At 47.4% G+C, this 14,743-nt stretch overlaps 2 protein-coding genes across 2 annotated transcripts; both read right to left on the bottom strand.

Annotated features, from left to right (window-relative positions):
* Nucleotides 1-2,640: 2,640 nt before the first annotated feature.
* Nucleotides 2,641-3,588, bottom strand: LOC112112774 (olfactory receptor 52M1-like). Its single transcript, XM_024208820.2, has one exon. It carries the CDS (start codon nucleotides 3,586-3,588, stop codon nucleotides 2,641-2,643), a length of 948 nt encoding a protein of 315 aa, XP_024064588.2.
* Nucleotides 3,589-13,303: 9,715 nt separating this feature from the next.
* LOC112123845 (olfactory receptor 52E4-like) lies at nucleotides 13,304-14,257 on the bottom strand. Its single transcript, XM_024222421.2, has one exon. The coding sequence runs from the start codon at nucleotides 14,249-14,251 to the stop codon at nucleotides 13,304-13,306; it is 948 nt and encodes a 315-aa protein (XP_024078189.1). The 5' UTR covers nucleotides 14,252-14,257.
* Nucleotides 14,258-14,743: the final 486 nt, after the last annotated feature.

Genomic DNA, 14,743 nt, shown 5'->3' with positions numbered 1-14,743 from the left:
CTAATCCCCTAAAAGTTTATTTGTACAAAGTGGAAGAGCTCCAAATGGAGATACTGTGTGCCCCATGTGAAAATCTCATTTGCCTGCTGCTCAGGGCGCTCACGTGGGATGTGGGAGACGTGTGTTTACGTCCCTACTCCAAGTACGGTAGAGCAGAGATTTTGGATCTGGGTCTCCCACGTCTCTCTCGGGTCTCCCACAAGAAAACGCTGACCTGTTCTAGGCATCTCGCTCTAGAAGAGGGCTCTCATGTAGAAATAGCCTCCTCTCATCAGCCGGACTCCTGGAGACACACATCAGTGGGATTTAGGTTCTTAAGGACCTTAGTGAACCATGAGAAAAAGCCCACTGGACAATGATTGCGCATGGATGTGTCCTTGCTGAGATCTATCAGTTAGCCAGTTCTCACTCCATCTAATGAGTGCTCTAATGACATTGTCTAGTGCTAGTTTGTTAATCTGAATGTCATGTTGAACTACATCAAACAACTTACAATGGTCTAAAAGTGGACAAATTAGAGAGAGTCCAGCAGAGGACAATGAAAATTATTAGGGGGATGGGGCACACGACTTACGAGGAGAGGTTGAGGGAACAGGGTTTATTTAGTCTGCAGAAGAGAAGAGTGAGGGGGGATTTGATAGCAACTTTCAACTACCTGGAAGGGGGTTGCAAAGAGGATGGAGTTAAAGGTGGGCATTCCTTGTGAACGTGTCTAATTATGCTCAGCTGAATTCCTGAGAGGAACTAAGGGTTCCATACTTCTCAGCTGGTATCAAGAGCTGGGTTGTTTTTTTCGATCTCTTTCCAAGGGGTGGGTTAAAAGAGCTTGAGGGCAACTCACAGGAAGGAATTCCCAAGTGCGCTTCCCTGGGGTCTCAGGGAGGTTTTTGCATTTGGGTGGTGGCAGTGATAACAGTACAAGGCCAGGGGATCTATAAACTTGGGCAGTTTTAAGGCAGCCTTTAGTTGCAGTTACTTTTAAGGTCTTTTATAGCCCACACCTTCAGCACTCGAAGTGTCAGAGTGGGGAACACCCTTTTAAACTGACAATCAAAATGGGATGTTTTTCTCAAAGATCTGCTCTAGTTCAAGTAGGAATCAATCAAGGGCAGCCCTACGGCCTGTGCGATGCAGGAGGTGAAAGCAGGGTCCCTTATGGCCATAAAATCTACAAATCTATCTAGTGTCCCCTGCAAGGATAATATTTGTCTGTGTCTCATTATGGGTCCTTGCCAGACCCTGCGTGCCACATTTCCGGTCTGGGAAAGTTGAAAGGAACACAGGAAATTCAGTGTTCAACGATGCTTGCTACTCAATGCGACTAGCAGCAAATGAACCAGACTCCCTCTTATTCTTTGTGGACTCCTACTGCTAAGGAGAGAGAAGGGGCCCAGGCTGAGCTGGGAGTGGAGCGGTGCCGACCAGAGCCAGAGGGGCCAGAGGATCAGCCCAGGGAGGAGAGCTGTGTAATCAGGAAGGCCAAAGAAAAATTGGAGTTGCAGCTAGCAAGGGATGTGTAGGCTAACAAGTCGAGTTTCTACAGGCATGTTAGCAACAAGAAGGTAGTCAGGGAATGTGTGGGACCCTTACTGAATGCGGGAGGCAACCTAGTGACAGAAGATGTGGAAAAAGTGATATACTCAATGCTTTTTTCCCCTTCAGTCTTCAGAGACATGGTCAGCTCCCAGACTGCTGCCCTGGGCAACACAGTATGGGGAGGAGGTGAGCAGCCCTCCATGGTGAAAGAACAGGTTGACGACTATTTAGAAAAGCTGGACATGCACATGGGGCCAGAAGCAATACATCCAAGGGTGGTGAGGAAGTTGACTGATGTGATTGCAGAGCCATTGAGCATTAACTTTAAAAACTCATGGTAAGTGGGGCAGGTCGAGGACAATTGGAAAAAGGCAAATATAGTGCCATCTTTAAAAAAGGGAAGAAGGAGAAACCGGGGACCTGTCAGCCTCACCTGGAAAAATCAAGGGGCAGGTCCTCATGGAATCTATGTTGATGCACTTGGAGGAGAGGAAGTTAATCAGGAACAGTCAATTGGAGTCACAAAATGTAAGTCATGACTGACCAACCGGATTGTCTTCTATGCTGAGATAACTGGCGCTGCGGATATGGGGAATGTGGTGCTTACGTGTCCTTAACTAACTTGCCACAAGATGTCCAACATGTTTATAGAAGAGCTTAGTAGATTTATTATTACTTTAATTTTCTTTCTTTTATATAGTGCCATCGGAATGACAGTAACATTGCCCTCTCCTCCTACCCCCCTCCCCTGCTGCACCAAAATCTGAACTGAAGTCCCTGCTGCAAGGTAAGGTGAAGTGGAGACAATCCAGCAACTGATGGCGGGGAGGGAGAAGAGTGAGCGACCCACGGGAAGAAATGGGGCACTGGGCAGGGCCTCAATATCCAGGTAACAGCAATTAGAACTGTGGCCATCCTATGAGTTAATGAGTTGTACACAGACCAATTTCCCAGTTTATCAGTCTGACACAGCATAGTATGGTCAGGAAAGGATTTCATGTCACTTGTACTGTCCATTCAGTGATTCAGGGAAGAGGGCCCAGCACAGTGTCAGCCAGCTCTGTATGGAGCTCAGTCTGAGAGCCAGAGCACCAGGAGAAAACTTTAGGTCCTTTTATGAGAAAGGAGACGGAGCAGCCTGTCCCGGATGTGTCTAGTCCGCACTCCATAGATGATGGGGTTTAACATGGGTGGCACCAGGGGGTACATGTTGGCCATGAGAACATGGAAATGCAGGGCCACATTGTGGCCAAAACGCTGCATGAGTAAGGAGAATAGACCTGGGATGTAAAAGGCTAAGATGACACAGAGGTGGGAGCTGCAGGTCCCAAAAGTCTTAAGCCGGGTGTCCTTTGTGGGGAGGCTGAAGATGGCTTTGAGGATCTGGCTGTAGGACACAGCGATAAAAAGCACATCCAGACCAGTTAAAAAGAATAGCACAAAGAGGCCGTAGTAATTACTGATGCGAATGTCGGCGCAGGCCAGCTTCACCACAGCTATGTGCTCACAGTGTGTGTGAGAAATGATGTTGATTCTGCAATATGGCCACAGCCTCGCCAGCAAGGGAAAGGGGAGCATTAGCATGAAGCCACGCAGCACCACGGCCAGGCCAATCTTGGCCACCACGGGGTTTGTCAGGATGGAGGAATGTCTCAGGGGATGGCAGATGGCCACGTAGCGATCCAAAGCTATGGCGACAAAGATCCCAGACTCCATTGCTAAGAAGCAGTGAATGAAGTACATCTGGGTGAGGCAGGCACTGAAATCGATCTCCCTGGAATTGAACCAGAAGATGCTCAGAGTCTTGGGCAGGATGGACGTGGACAGGACCAGGTCAGTGACGGCCAGCATGCAAAGGAAATAGTACATGGGCCCATGGAGGCTCGGCTCCATCTTCACAATGAACAGGATGGTGAAGTTCCCCAAGATGGCTATGGCGTACATGGTGAAGAAGGGGATGGAGATCCAGACATGGGCTGCCTCCAGGGCAGGAATGCCCAGCAAGATGAAGGTGGATGGGTTGGTGAAGTCGGTTGTGTTGGAATCTGACATGGAGTAGGGGAGAAGGTGTCTAACTCTGAGGCAGAACGGTGTCTCCTGCATGTACCGTACCTTCCCCTGACTTCCTGTATGTGCCCAAGCTCTAGGGTGATGGTCGCCGTAAATATTCCTGGATAGAGAGACAATGTTAATATGAGGTACTACATGCAGTACTGGAGGTGTTCTCATGGGGGAAGTAGATTTGTTGCTCTTTAAACACTGATTAATGGTGTTTTCATAATTCAGGGAAATGAATTATGAACAACTGACCCTACTAATGCCTATTCCATATATTATGTTGCTCTATGCAACAATAATTCCTACACATTGTGGTGTGGGTAACATTAATAGGCATTAGCAGGTAATGCAATGAAACCCAGGCTACAGGGTCTATGCTGTAGGGATTTTCCCATTCCCCGGGTTGCTGAAAATCTGAGATTGAAAAAGATCCAAACGTTTGCCAAGAAATATGCCAAGGGAAACATCACAACTGCTACAAACCACAGGGAAAAAACCCTGTGAATCCTTGATAGCAGCTCCATGGAAACACTTGGTCATTCACAACAAGGATAGTGTTCAGATGTCAAAGGAATGAGGTGGAGAATAACCTGCTCTGAGCTTGCACTCAGTTTTGGTCACCCCATCTCTATAAAAAACATAGAAAATAAAAAGGGGGTTTCCAAGACAGGATATGAGAATGGGGGAGGTTGCCATATGAGGACAGAATGAAAAGTCTGGGACTGTTTAAATTCGAGAAGAGACAAAGAAGGGAGCATATGACAGATGAGAGAAAAATAAAGAACGGAACTGATTATATTAAAATGGACAAACAGAGAACAGTTCCCTACCAGTAATATCTCTTAACACTTCCTACTACAAAAGGGCTAATTCCCCAACGCTGTGACAAATTATCAGCAAAACTGACTGGGAGGAAAAAATGTAGAAATGTCTCCAGATCCAGACTGGAGGCTTTTCTAGAAGTTCTGCTTGAGGGTTTGTCCACACTTAAAAGGCTACAGCTACCATAGGGCTTCAGTGTAGACACTACTTACAAGGACAGCAGGGGTTCTCCCGGCAGCGTTCTAGAGAGGTGGTAGCTAGGTTGATGGAAGAATTTTCTGTTGATCTCATGCTGTCTACACTGGGGTTAGGTTGCTTTAGGTCCATCTTTCAGGGCGGTGGATATTTTTTTTATTGCAAAAAACCCCACAGAAATGCAGTTTGGGGTTTCATTAAGAGGGGCATAACAGGCAAGTCATGGGAGGTGATATTATTATTCTTCTCGGCACTGGCCAGGGCTCAGCTGGAGTTTTGTGTCTCGACTGGGGCACCAGTGTATAGAAAGGATGAAGGAAATCTGGAAAAGATCCAGAGGCGAGAGACAAAGATGATGCAAGGTATACAATAACAACCATATGCAAAAAAAGGCTGAAGGAACTGGGTGTGTATAGTTTGGAAAGAGGAGATTAGAGGGGGACATGGTAGTGGTCTTCAAATATTTGAAAAGGTGCCAAAAAAGAGATGGAGAAATGTTCTCTCTTACCACATAGCACAAGAGAAGAGGCAATGGGTTCAAACTACAGCACAGCAGAATTAGATGAAATTTGAGGAAAAAATTCCATAGAGTGAGAACAGGAGGGCAATGGAACAGTCGCCTCGGGAGGACATGGAAGCTCCATCGCTGGAGGTTTTCCAAAGGAGGCTGGACAGTCATCTGTCCTGGATGCAACAAATTCTGCTTCTTGGGAGGCAGTTAGACTAGATGACCCTTGCGGAGCCTTCTCACCCTGTGGCTCTGTGATTCTATGAGGTAAAATCCTACTGTAGACGAGGGCTTAGTGAAACACAAGTTATGGAGTCCAATACACGGGTAACTAGGTGACATTTACTGGCCTGTGTTATACAGGAGGTCAGACTGGATGATCTAATGGGCCCTTCTGGCCTTGAACCCCAGGAATCGATCGGTAAAGAAACTAGATCAAACATTTACATTTACTCTGTCTTATAACATACGTAAAGGGAACATTCAATAACACTGATAGTCTGAATATATAAATGAAAATGGTTTACATAATACCTATTTTGCCTATGGAACTTCTTGCCACAGATATTACTGGAGCAAAAAACTTAGCTGATTGGGATTCACAAATGGATTGGCCATTGAAACTGGTGCTGGTGGCACCACCTTTAGTTAGGGGGCTGACACCTTCCATTAGATGACCTCATTTTTAGTTGCATATGAGTTTGCCAAACTCTAAGTGTTTGGATTGAAATTTACCAGACTGGGCATCTGCTTATGGCTGAATTTTTTTTTTAAAGTTTCAGACATAATGGTTCAATGACTTCTTGAATAAAGCTAGGAGAGAGGATGTCTTGCCCATGCTGACAAATTCTTATAATTGCCACAGTGAGGAGCCATAGCACCTCCATTTTTTCCAACAAAGCCCCCCTGTTAACAGCAAGAGCCCTGGGTTTGTTGAGCAGGTGAGCTACTCAGCAAGAGATGGGTACCTGTGAATTATGAGATGGAAGTGTCCTTTCTGGGAATCCCCCTCAGGTAGCCGTGTCCCACACCTCTCTCACCCCAGCATCTCCAGTAACAGACTATACCGAGAGCCGATGCAGGGGCATGCACCATTTATAATACAGCTCTGTGCAATCCCAATGGGGTTCGCTCAGCCTCTAGGGGAGAAGCAGCATCTGGATGTAAACAGGCTGGACACGGGCCTTTCTGCACTTCTGTGCTATTTATCCAGCTTTAGAAGTAAACAGTAATTAAGGGACCTTCCCAAAGTCTAATGAGAACTCCTGGGCTCTGTTCTAAATCAGAGAGGAATTGGCTGCTCTGCGCATTTGTGTATATTGAAAACTTATTGCTAATTAGCAAGAACACTCAGGATAATGCCTAGATCTCCATAGGGCCTGATACCCTGCAGATATCTAGGAGGGATGGGTAGATATTAGACAGACAGATCTGGAGAATGATGACGGAGGGGACACACAAGCACTTTCTACAGGCACACTGAACTGTCCCTTAGGGATCAGAGAGCAGTAATTCTCATCAGTAAGTATCATCATGTTGTATAGCACAGTGGTTCTCAAACTAGGTCCGCCGCTTGTTCAGGGAAAGCCCCTGGCAGGCCGGGCTGGTTTGTTTACCTGCCACCAGGTTCGGCCAATCGCGGCTTCAAGTGTCCGCGGTTCACTGCTGCAAGGCAATGGGGGCTACAGGAAGGGCGGCCAGCACATCCCTCGGCCCGCGCCGCTTCCCGCAGCCCCCATTGGCCTGGAGCGGCGAACAGCGGCCAGTGGGAGCCGCAATCAGCCAAACCTGCGGATGCGGCAGGTGAACAAACCCACCTGGCCTGCCAAGGGCTTTCCCTGAACAAGCGGCGGCCCTAGTTTGAGAACCACTGGCGTAGCACCTTTCATTGAAGGATTTTGAAAACACCTAGCAAAGGAAAGTGACTATGAACATATCCCCATTATACAGGCAGGAATACTGAGGCACAGGGCAGCATGAATTGGCCAATGTGACCCAGGGATTGAGTGTCAGAATGAGAGACAGAACCCAGGGTTCCTGACTGCCCTGCCTTAATCACGGTCTCTCCATCACATCAAGAGGGAAATGGACTCCGGCTCTGGCAGGGGCTGTTGGTCAGGTGGGATTCAGAGGAAACGCTGGAAAAGGGAGCCTGAACATTCCCCACCCTCTCAAGGTGAATCTGAGGTTTTCAGAACTAGCTGGGGTTTGTGAGCTCCCCGCTCCTGTGAGGTGTGAACTCCGGGGCTCCACTTCCGCTCCCACTCAGAAACCTGCCAACACATCACAGTCACCGAGGTCACTTTGGGGGAAGAGACTCAGGAAAATGAACACCAACAGAATACTCCTGTGGATAGAGGGCAGCCAGGGGGCCCGACCTGGGGACAGAAGGTTGGCCCTCCCGCCACCGCTGCCCTGGAACAAGGGGGGCCCTGTAGGCAGGATAGAGAGTGGATTAGTGTTTGCATTGGATTTGTTCTCTCCCTCTCGGTTCATTTCCTCCAAGTCTCTCGCAGGTGGAATTGAAATCGAATGTTCCAGGCTGAGTCAGACTTTCCAGGAGTGCCCCGGCTGGAGGGCGCTTGGATTCTCGCAGCTGAACTCTCTGCCTGCTCCTCTGGCTCATCGGGGTATGTCTCCAGTGCGGAGAACGTGGGATTTAAAGCACTGAAATAAGACTGAATGAATTCTCCTGACAAGGGCCACAGGGGTTCCATGTGCACCTGTATTAAAGTTACTAACACTCTGTAGCTGGCCAGCATGGTCTGACTTTCGTCTTTAACTGAAGGCAAAGAGGAGGGGCCAGGCCCTGATTTACCCTGATTATTGTGTTGATTATTTATGATCATTTTTTGTGTTGTGGAAGCCTCCAGAGGCCCAGCTCCAGTTCAGGGTCCCTTGTGCTGGGCCCGTTGCAAACACAGAAGGAGAAACAGCCCCTGCCCCAAGTAGCTTAGAAATCAAATTCAGAGAAGACACAGCTACTGTGTGCAACAATCACAAACTGGGTGGATGGAAGAGGTGGAGGTGTAACAGCACTGAGAATGGGGGGTTACACAGGCTGCTGGGTGGGTGTGAGACAACTGAAATGCACAGCCCTGCCCCGGCAGTTAGAAGTGTGTCCTGAGCCTTTAAGAGCAGGACACGTGTTTGGGAAACAAGGCTGGGACTACAGAGAACTGGCCATTGTGTAGCAGCTGCACCAGACACACAGCTGGGAGCACTTGACTCTCCCTCACCTTGTGTAACTCTGCTTTACTTGCATATAAACAGGATAATCATACTGAGCAATTCATAACTTTCCCATTGACACCTGACAGGACATATTTTATACAACATTTGTTGCAATTGTACAACAGTGGTAGCAAGAATGCTAAAACTGGTCATTATTGAATCATACAGCATCACACCATGTTCTCGCCCCACTATGGGGTGAGAACTGTTAGCAGAGGCATAGCGAGCGCCCTCCGTACCCTCCGACCGGAGGGGGCCCCGCAAGGAAGGGGGCCCCTAAAAGTGGCAAAATAAATACCGCATTCCAGTTTCTGCATTGTAAGGGGCCCCGCCCGGACATATGTTCGGAGGGGGCCACGTTCGGAGAGGGCCACGTTCTTTGCTGCTACGGCCCTGACTGTTAGCCACTTAAGCAAGGAGCATTACCCAGTCTCTAGCAGGGCAAATAGCTGTGATATTAGAGTCATTGGAGGATAGGAAAAGCAGATAAAATGCTGCTTTACTGCAGGGACCCTGCTCCTTATACAAAGACAAGAGGAAAGAGTCCTTTAAAAGTGAAGTAGACTGTTTCCCCCAACGTAGCCAGCCAGCGTCCTTGGCTTTGAACCTTAACTTCTGTTTGACTAAAACATCTTCCAAAAATGCATCCAGAGCTCGATTTACAAAGGCCCTTAGGAAAATACTGAATTCTGCACTAATGCCTTTCTCAAAACCCAGCTCATCAGCTGTCTAACCCTGTAGGAGCCTAAGATTCCACCAATAGCCTTCACAAAGCAACTTGAGCACTGACGCTGCCCCACAGCTAACGAGCCGCTCAGAGTCATCACTCAGGTCTCAATTCTGGTGGGATTCTCCAATGTGGTGTTCTCCCGCCCATCTCCCCAGCAAGCCTGATCCCTTAGGCATCCTCAGATCATGTCTCCTGGGTGGGGCCTTGCAGTTCAGGAATGTGTGTACGTACAATGCACTAACAGTTTATTTGTTCAAAATGGGACAGCTCCAGACAGAGATACTGTGTACCCAAGTGCAATTCTCATTTGCCTGCTGCTCAGGGTGCTCATGTGGGATTTTTTTTTTAATATATGCAGATATACCCATCTCATAGAACTGGAAGGGACCCTGAAAGGACCCAGAATGAGGCACAGACAAATATTATCCTTGCAGGGGACTCCAGATAGATTTGTAGATTATATGGCCACGAGGGATCCTGCTCTGAGTTCCTGGATCACACAGGCCATAGGACTGCCCTGGATTAATCCCTGTTTGAAGTAGAGCACATCTTTGAGAGAAAAACATCCCATATTGATTGCCTGCTGTCTAGGTTGTTCCCCACTCTGACACTTCGAGTGCACAAGGTGGGGGCTAGAAAAGACCTTAAAAGTAACTGCCACTAAAGGCTGCCATAAAACATCCCCATGGTTACAGATTCCCTGGCCGTGGACTGTTATCGCTGCCACCACCCAAATGCAAAAACCTCCCTGAGAACCCAGGAAAGTGCACTTGGGAATTCCTTCCTGTGAGGTGCCCTCAAGCTCTTTTAATCCGACCCCTGGAGAGAGCTTGAAAAAACAACAACCCAGCTGTTGATACCAGCTGAGAAGTGTGGAGCCTTAGTTCCTCTCAGTAATTGGGCTGAGCAGAACTAGACACATGCACACAGAATCTCCACCTTTAACTCCATCCTCTTTTGAATCCACCGTCAGGTTGTTGAAAATTGCTATCAAATCCCCCTTCACTCTTCTCTCCTGCAGACTAAATAACCCCAGTTCCCTCAGCCTCTCCTCATAAGTTGTGTGCCCCAGCCTCCTAATCATTTTCATTGCCCTCCGCTGGAATCTCTCCAATTTGTCCACATTTAAACCATTGCAAGTTGCTTGAAGTAGTTCAACATGACATTCAGATTAACAAACTAGCACTAAAAGCAGCAAAGAGTCCTGTGGCACCTTATAGACTAACAGACATATTGGAGCATGAGCTTTCATGGGTGAATACCCACTTTGTCGGATGCATGTCGACATGCATCCAGCGAAGTGGGTATTCACCCACGAAACCTCATGCTCCAATACGTCTGTTAGTCTATAAGGTGCCACAGGACTCTTTGCTGCTTTTACAGATCCAGACTAACACGGCTACCCCTCTGATACTTGAAACTAGCACTAGACAGTGTCATTAGAGTACTCATTAGATGTAGTGAGAACTGGCTAACTGATAGATCTCAGCAAGGAGATGTCCATGGGCAATCATTGTCCAGTGGGTTTTTTCTCATGGTTCACTAAGGTCCTTAAGAACCTAAATCCCACTGATGTGTGTCTCCAGGAGTCCGGCTGATGAGAGGAGGCTATTTCTACATGGGACTGTCAGCTGTGAGCCCTCTCCTAGAGCGAGATGCCTAGAATAGGTCAGTGTTTTCTTGTGGGAGACCCGAGAGGGACCCAGATCCAATATCTATATTTGGAGTGGGGACATAAATACAGGTCTCCTATGTCGGGTAGTGATAGTTCAGTGGTTTGAGTGCTGGTCTGGTAAACCCGGGCTTATAAATTCAATCCTTGAGAGGGGCCACTCTTGGGATCTGGGGCAAAATCAGTACTTGTTCCTACTAGTGAAGGCAGGGGGCTGGACTCAATGACCTTTCAGGGTCCCTTCTAGTTCTATGAGATAGGTATGTCTACATATATTTTAAAAAAAATCTCACCTGAGCAGCAGGCAAATGAGAATTTCAGTTGCGTACACAGTATCTCTGGCTGGAGCTGTCCCATTTTGAACAAATAAATTTTTAGTGCAACATTTCGGGTCTGGGCAGGTTGGAAGGAACACAAGAAATTCAATGCACAATGATGCTTGCTACTCAATGCCACCGATAGCAAATTAGCCGACTCCCTGTTATTCTTTGTGGACTCCTACTGCTAAGGAGAGAGAAGGGGCCCAAGCTGAGCTGGGAGTGGAGTGGTGCCGACCAGAGCCAGAGCGGCCAGGGGATCAGCCCAGGGAGGAGAGCTGTGTAATCAGGACGGCCAAAGAAAAATTGGAGTTGCAGCCAGCAAGGGATGTGTAGAGTAACAAGTCGAGTTTCTACAGGCATGTTAGCGACAAGAAGGTAGTCAGGGAATGTGTGGGACCATTACTGAATGGGAGAGGCAACCTAGTGACAGAAGATGTGGAAAAAGGTGAAGTACTCAATGTTTTTTTCCTTCAATCTTCACAGACAAGGTCTTCTCCCAGACTTCTACCCTTGGCAACACAAAAGGGAAGTCATGCCTGACTAACCTGATTGTCTTCTATGCTGAGATAACTGGAGCTGCGGATATGGGGAAAGTGGTCCTTATGTGTCCTTAAGTAACTTGCCACAAAATGTCAAACATGTTTATATAAGCAATGACCCCCCCACCTCATAAGGAAATTCCCATTTTTCATGTACTGAATATATATATACCTGCTTCTGTATTTTTCACTCCATGCATCCAATGAAGTGGGCTGTAGCCCACGAAAGCTTATGCTCAAATAAATGTGTTAGTCTCTAAGGTGCCACAAGGATTCCTCGTTGTTGTTGTTGATACAGACTAGCACGGCTACCCTTGTGAAACCTGTCTTTACATGTTTCAATGCCTCACAGCGGCATCCGTTGCCCATATTTTTGCTGAGTGTGTTTCTTCCATTGTGAGAGCTAAGTGTCCATGAAGGGCCATCAACACATAGCTGTCTGTCCTTAATGTAAATGTTACCTGAAGGGTGTTACCCAAACACATGCATAAGATACAAGACCCTGGCAAATATTAATAACTTCAGATAGAAAGATGACAAATGTATAGAAACAGGATAATCATATTTAGCAAATCATAACTTTTCCATTGACACCTGACAGGACATATTTTTTATAACATTTGTTGCAATGGTATAACATTGGTAGCAACAATGATAAAACTGGTCATTATTCAATCATACAGCATCCCACCATGTTCTCATCCCACAACGGTGCGAGAGCTGTTAGCCACCTAAGCAAGGGGCATTACCCAGGCTCTAGCAGGGCAAGCAGCTGGGACATTAGAGCCACTGGAGGATGGGAAGAGCAGATAAAAAAACTATTTTACTGACGGGACCCTGCTCCTTATACCAAGACAGGAGGAAAGACATTTTTAAAAGTGAGAGGTGGACATCCGGGAAGTAGACTGTTTCCTCCAACGTAGCCAGCTAGTCCCCTTGAAGAAGGAGAAACCAGGGAACAACAGACCAGTCAGCCTCACCTGGAAAAATCATGGGGCAGGTCCTCAAGGAATCTATTTTGAAGTACTTGGAGGAGAGGAATTTAATCAGGAACAGTCAACATGGATTCACAAAAGGCAAGTCATGCTTGACCTACCTAACTGTCTTCTATGATGAGATAACAGGCGCAATGGATATGGGAAAGTGGTCCTGACTTGCCACAAGATGTCAAACATGTTTATATAAGAGCTTAGTAGATTTATTATTACTTTAATTTTCTTTCTTCTATATAGGAATTAGAAACACTGCTCTTGTCAGCTAATTGCCAAGTTATCTGCCAAGGCACAAGAGTTTGCAAGTGCCTAAGTACCATTGGAATCAAAGTAAAATCCCCCCCGACTCCCCGCTGCACGAAAGTCCCTGCTGCAAGGTATGGTGAGGTGGAGACAATCCAGCAACTGATGGAGGGAAGGGAGACGAGTGAGCGACCCACTGGAAGATATGGGGCACTGAGTGGGGCCTCAAAGTCCAGTTAACAGACATTAGAACTGTGGACAACCTATGAGTTAATGAATTGTACACAGACCAATTTCCCAGTTTGTCAGTCTGACACAGAATAGTGTGGTCAGGAAAGGATTTAATGTCACTTTTACTGTAAAAACAGAGATTCAGGGAAGGGAGCCAGACACCATGTCACCAGCCAACAATGTATGGAGCTCAGTCTGAGAGCCAGAGCGCCAGGAGAAAACTTTAGGTCCCTTTATGAGGAAAGGGATGGAGTAGCCTGTCCCGGATCTGTTTGGTCCTCACCCCATAGATGATGGGGTTTAGCATGGGGGGAACCAGGAGGTACACATTGGCCATGAGAACTTGGAAATGCAGGGCCACATTGTGGCCAAACCGCTGCGTGAGGAAGGAGAAGAGAGCTGGGACATAAAAGGCTAAGATGACACAGAGGTGGGAGCCACAGGTCCCAAAAGTCTTAAGCCGGGTGTCCTTTGTAGGGAGGTTGAAGATGGCCCTGAGGATCTGGGTGTAGGACACAGCGATAAAAAGCACATCCAGACCAGTCACAAAGAATACCACAGAAAGGCCATAGTAACTACTAACACGGATGTCAGCGCAGGCCAGCTTCACCACAGCCATGTACTCGCAGTGCGTGTGAGGAATGATGTTGGTACTGCAATATGGCCACCGCCTCACCAGGAAGGGAGTGGGCAGGACGAGCACACAACCACGCAGCACCACAGCCAGGCTGATCATGGCCACCACAGGGTTTGTCAGGATGGCGGAATGTCTCAGGGGGTCACAGATGGCCACATAGCGATCCAAAGCCATGGCCACGAAGATCCCAGACTCCATCGTTAAGAAGCAGTGAATGAAGTACATCTGGGTGAGGCAGGCACTGAAATCGATCTCCCTGGAATTGAACCAGAAGATGCTCAGTGTTTTGGGCAGGATGGACGTAGACAGGACCAGGTCGGAGACAGCCAGCATGCAGAGGAAATAGTACATAGGCCCATGGAGGCTCAGCTCCATCTTCACGACGAACAGGATGGTGAAGTTCCCCAAGACGGCTATGGCATACATGGTGCAGAAGGGGATGGAGATCCAGATATGGGCTGCCTCCAGGCCAGGAACACCCAGAAGGATGAGGGTGGAGGGGTTGGTGAAGTCAGTTGTGTTGGAATCTGACATGGAGTAGGGGAGAAGGTGTCCAACTCTGAGGCAGAACGGTGTCTCCTGCATGTACCGTACGTTCCCCTGACTTCCTGTATGTGCCCAGGGTCTCGGGTGATGGTCGCAGTAAAAATTCCTGGATGGAGAGACAATGTTAATATGAGACACTACATGCACTACTGGTGGTATTCTCATGGGTGAAGCAGATTTGTCACTCTTCACACACTGATAAATGGTGTTTTCATAATTCAGGAAAATGAATTATGAACAACTGACCCTACTAATGCCTATTCCATATAGTATGGTGCTCCATGCAACAAAAATTCTTACACGTTGTGGTGTGGGAAAAATTAATAGGCATCATCAGGAAATGCAATGAAACTCAGGCTAGAGGGTATATGCCTTAGGGATTTTTCCATTCACCTAGTTTCTCAAAATCTGAGGGTGAAATAAATCCAAAATTACCTAGGGAGGTGGTGGAATCTCCTTCCTTAGAGGGTTTTAATATCA

Source organism: Terrapene carolina, unplaced genomic scaffold (genome assembly GCF_002925995.2).
Source record: "Terrapene carolina triunguis isolate 2854851 unplaced genomic scaffold, T_m_triunguis-2.0 Scaffold311, whole genome shotgun sequence".
Taxonomy (NCBI): Eukaryota; Metazoa; Chordata; order Testudines; family Emydidae; genus Terrapene; species Terrapene triunguis.
Note: the sequence above shows the minus strand (reverse complement) of the source record. Positions and strands in the feature narration are given on the sequence as shown.

Bases quoted from the DNA above. Each gene is read 5' to 3' on its own strand.
- LOC112112774 (XM_024208820.2), bottom strand. From the start codon at position 3,588: ATGTCAGATTCCAACACAACCGACTTCACCAACCCATCCACCTTCATC.
- LOC112123845 (XM_024222421.2), bottom strand. From the start codon at position 14,251: ATGTCAGATTCCAACACAACTGACTTCACCAACCCCTCCACCCTCATC.